The sequence below is a fragment of the Octopus bimaculoides genome, chromosome 1 (assembly GCF_001194135.2).
Source record: "Octopus bimaculoides isolate UCB-OBI-ISO-001 chromosome 1, ASM119413v2, whole genome shotgun sequence".
NCBI lineage: Eukaryota > Metazoa > Mollusca > Cephalopoda > Octopoda > Octopodidae > Octopus > Octopus bimaculoides.
In genome coordinates this window covers 132203854-132207985 of record NC_068981.1, presented here as the reverse complement: position 1 = coordinate 132207985, position 4132 = coordinate 132203854, and the positions used below count along the sequence as shown (strand labels likewise).

The following is a 4132-nucleotide window of genomic DNA, read 5'->3' as shown; positions in this document are numbered from 1 at the left end:
ATATATATATATATATATATATATATATATACATATATATATATATATACATACATATATATGTATATATATATATAGATAGATAGATAAATAGATATAGATATAGATAGATATATATACATACATACATATACACATATATATACTTATACATATATATATATACATATACATATATATATATATATATACATATATATACATATGCACATATATATACATATACACATATACATACATATACATACATACATACATACATACATACATACATACATACATACATACATATATATATATATAACCTAAGTCATAATTAAACAATTAACGATATTGTATAATCAAAGAAATCTATCACTGAATGAATAACCTCCCTATCAATTGCTTTCATAAGGTGTTTGAAAGTTTTTCTCAAATAGTATTCCTTGAAGGTGATTATCAAACTTTGATCTATTGCCAGGAGCAAAGAAGTTATATTCTTGGGGGTATATTCTACTCTCACATTATTAGAAAGCTTTTTTAAGTTCAATGGGGTACTTGGTGCATTGAGTAAAAGGAGCAATGCTTTGTTGGAAATATTATGTATGGCATTGCAGCTTTCCACAGTAAGACAAAAAAATTGTTTGTAAACTACTCTATGAAAAGCTTTTAGTCATCCATGTTTTCTCATATATAAGCCAAATAAGAAACAAAATACAGTTTGTGTAACCCTTAAAAGTGATACACAAGTAGGGACTTTAATTTCAGTAGCATTTTCTCCCAGAAGCATCAGATGATTTCTGGAAGTTTTGAATCCTAGTGTTTATTTTGCTTCTTGAGAAATAAAAGTTGTAGTAGGCATGAGGTTTTGCTAATATTGTATTCTTGCTATGGTGTATATTCCACACCAGCAATAATCTTTCAACCGCTTAGGATAATTAGTAACAGTTTCTAGATCAGCACTATTAGCTTTGTCAGTAAATGATACGTTGTGCAAATTTAAGAGCTTGTAAAACTTTTCAAACCACCCTTTACTGACCAGAAAAGGTTTTAAGTTAGAACTTTCATCTTTTTTTTTTTCTGCTAATCACCATACAAATTTTGACTTTTTTTTTCTATCCTGCATGTTGGCACAATGCATTGAGTTTGATCCTTGATCTATACATCCAAAAGCCACCCCATTTTAAATATCACGTTGGGTCTACGAAAAAATAAGGCCTGAGCAGTTAACAGAGTTAAGTTCTTAAATGCTAGACTTAATTTTTTTTTCTCTATTATCACTTATTGTTTGCACTGCAGATGTTGTAAGCTTGTGGTTGCTTTTTCCTCCCTCATCTTGCAACTTTAAAGCTTCAAGTTTAATATCCAGTGTAATCCTTTTATTGTTAATTTTCATGCTACAACCTTCAATTTTATTTAATGGCTTCTTTCCAGACATCTTTGAATTGTAGGTATATCCACCAGCAGTGATAATCAATAACTATCCATGACAAATATGTAATTAAAAAAATTACACCAGGATAAGAACTGTTTCATGTGAGCAAAATATTGTCATCATACTCCTATGGATGTAATAATGGAAATGAGAAAATGAAAGGGTGAAGGTCTGAGATAGGATAAAAAGGTGAAGGGGTGAGATGGGAGGAAGTACTGTATGGATACAGTTAGTTGAAGGGTTATCAGGTCCTTAGGCACTTCGCTCCTTGCACCTTTGACTTGATCCTTAAAATGTCTACACTCTACTCACACACAAAAGCACATTATGCTGGCATATTACATATATAGCTACAGACATTGCTATTGTTATCTTGTTCATACTATTGTTGCTGTTTCCAATCAGTTATTCAAAAGTTGGTGGGTTAGTAGTGGTAATGATGTTAGCCGTATAATTTTTTGTGCTGCTGCTGCTGTTGTTGTTGTTGTTGTTGTTGTTGTTGGTGGTGGTGGTGGTGGTGGTGGTTATAGTGTTTTTTTTATTATATTGTTCCTGCTGTTTAGTTTCAAGTTAATCCTCATTGATCTAACATTCAGAGTATTTCATTCAACTTTAGAATACACAAGAGTACCATATTATATCATGTCATTGTCTCTTATTTTAGATGGAGTTGTTTATTGTGTTCATACAATTGTAGTTGCTGTTATTGTTGATCATTAAGGAATTGGTATTTTGGTAACATCACTGAATTGTATAGGTTTTGGTATTGACAGTAGTTATGTTGGGATTGATGATAGTGGTGGTGGTGATGAAGGTTAATTTGGATGTATGTAATGTTTATGTGATTGCATGTATCCATTTCTAATGGTTGCAAATAAGCCTCATCATCATACAAGTGAGGTTGTTCATATCTAATCTTCCATGAAAACATAACATCCAGCCCTAGAAAATCTGCCTCAAAATTCTATCCTTCCCATGGAAACATGGAAAAATGACAGTTAAATGATATCATCATCATCATCACTTCAATTCCCAGTTTCCCATGCTTGCATGGGTCCAGATGGAATTTGTTGAGATGGATTTTCTACAGCCAGATGTCCTTCTTGTCACCAACTCACACCTGTTTCCATTGTAAGGAAATATTTCCCCAAGACCAAATATGTTTGCACATAATATTGGAAATGAAGGACATCATTTGCATTATGGTGACACGCATTTACAACTATCACATGATGTCAAGGCAAGGAGACAGTAACACACACAATACACATGTATATAAGGGGAGTGCTGAAAATTTCCTGGTTTTAAGGGTATTGTAAAAGACCTGGTTGGAGGCCCAACCGTCTGAGTTCTTTTACAGGGCTTAGAAAAACTGAATGACTGCTGCAATAAGTGTGTGAATCTGAGTGGGGAATATGTTGAATAAAATTATAATTAACTAATCCTCCTGTATTTTCTTTTACCCAGGAGCTTTTCACCACCCCGTTGTATGTATATTAACAATAGTGGAATTGGACAAATTTGTATCTTTGCATATCATAGCAACATCTTAATGTTTTTGACATAGGTACACTCCTACACACTGATGGTATCATATGAATTGATGATACATCAGCTAATAATTACGAAAGAATCACCAAAGAAATATCATTTGTTTTTTTTTGGGGGGGGGGGGGTTGTTGAAGTTGCTCTGTCTGCAGACTCTCCTAGACTGGTGAGATTGGTGCCATGTTTTTGTTTTCTCTAGAACCCTAGTAATGCAACAGCTATGGGAAAGATTTGAGCAGGAAGGGATTTCCAGAAGGCTGATGTTCTTAAGAAAGAAGGATTGCACATTGTGATTAATATAGGATGTGAGAGTTTGGAAACAACAAGGGTGATGAAGAGAGGAGAAATAAAGAAACAGAAATGGATTATTTCAAGCTAGTATGGTCAACTTTGTTACAAATGAAGAAATACTGACCTTGACTGTAACCATTTACAGAGATCTTTACACCTCGTCCATTTGTTGGATGTACAATGTTGAGGTAAACCAGGCTAAAAAAAGAGAAAAGAAAAGAGGATGTATAAGTTATATGTTGAAAGTGTTAAAAAAAAAAGAAAGAATTGAATATGTAACAGAACATAGATGCAAGCTTGTCATGCAGTGTGTGACTAAGCATTTTTATAAGGTTCACACTGTTTGACATTTTGGGCCAAGTATCTTTTATCATAGCCTTAGATTCACAAATACAATGTGAGTGAAGTGGTACATTGGTTGCACAGTTTAGCTTTAAAAGCATCTAAAAACTGGATGGATTTGTCAGTAGGCAGTTTAGCTTAATGGTAAAGCACTTTGCCAGAGTTATATAAAGGGATATGGGTTCAAGCCCCATAGCTGATTGCTGACAAATTTTTCTGCTTTGTTAGTTGAGAAAATAACTGATGAAGGAAACTGAAAAATAGACTTAGCACTAGTCTTTAACCAAAATACAGCAGGCATGAACAGCATGCCTAGGAGAACTCAGTATATCTAGAGGGACATCCCCTTCTTTAGGCATGTACCTGATGTGACACAAACTGCACAGATTGATGCAATACAATTTGATGCACAATATCCTAGCCATAACGGACAGTTGCATGATGAGTCAAAACATTCGTCATACTGAATAGAGGTTAGTGGTAAATTTATCTTCCATTTCCTTCATCAATTATATATATATATATATATATATATAT

The 4132-nt window shown here is 33.3% G+C and overlaps 1 protein-coding gene across 1 annotated transcript in view; it reads right to left on the bottom strand.

Annotated features, from left to right (window-relative positions):
• The window catches only part of LOC106881505 (uncharacterized), a 59889-nt gene that overhangs the window by 33859 nt on the left and 21898 nt on the right, over positions 1–4132 (bottom strand). The window contains exon 2 of the mRNA XM_052970838.1: positions 3378–3451. Coding sequence (XP_052826798.1) covers positions 3378–3451 — 74 coding nt within the window. The remainder of the gene's footprint in view (positions 1–3377; positions 3452–4132) is intronic.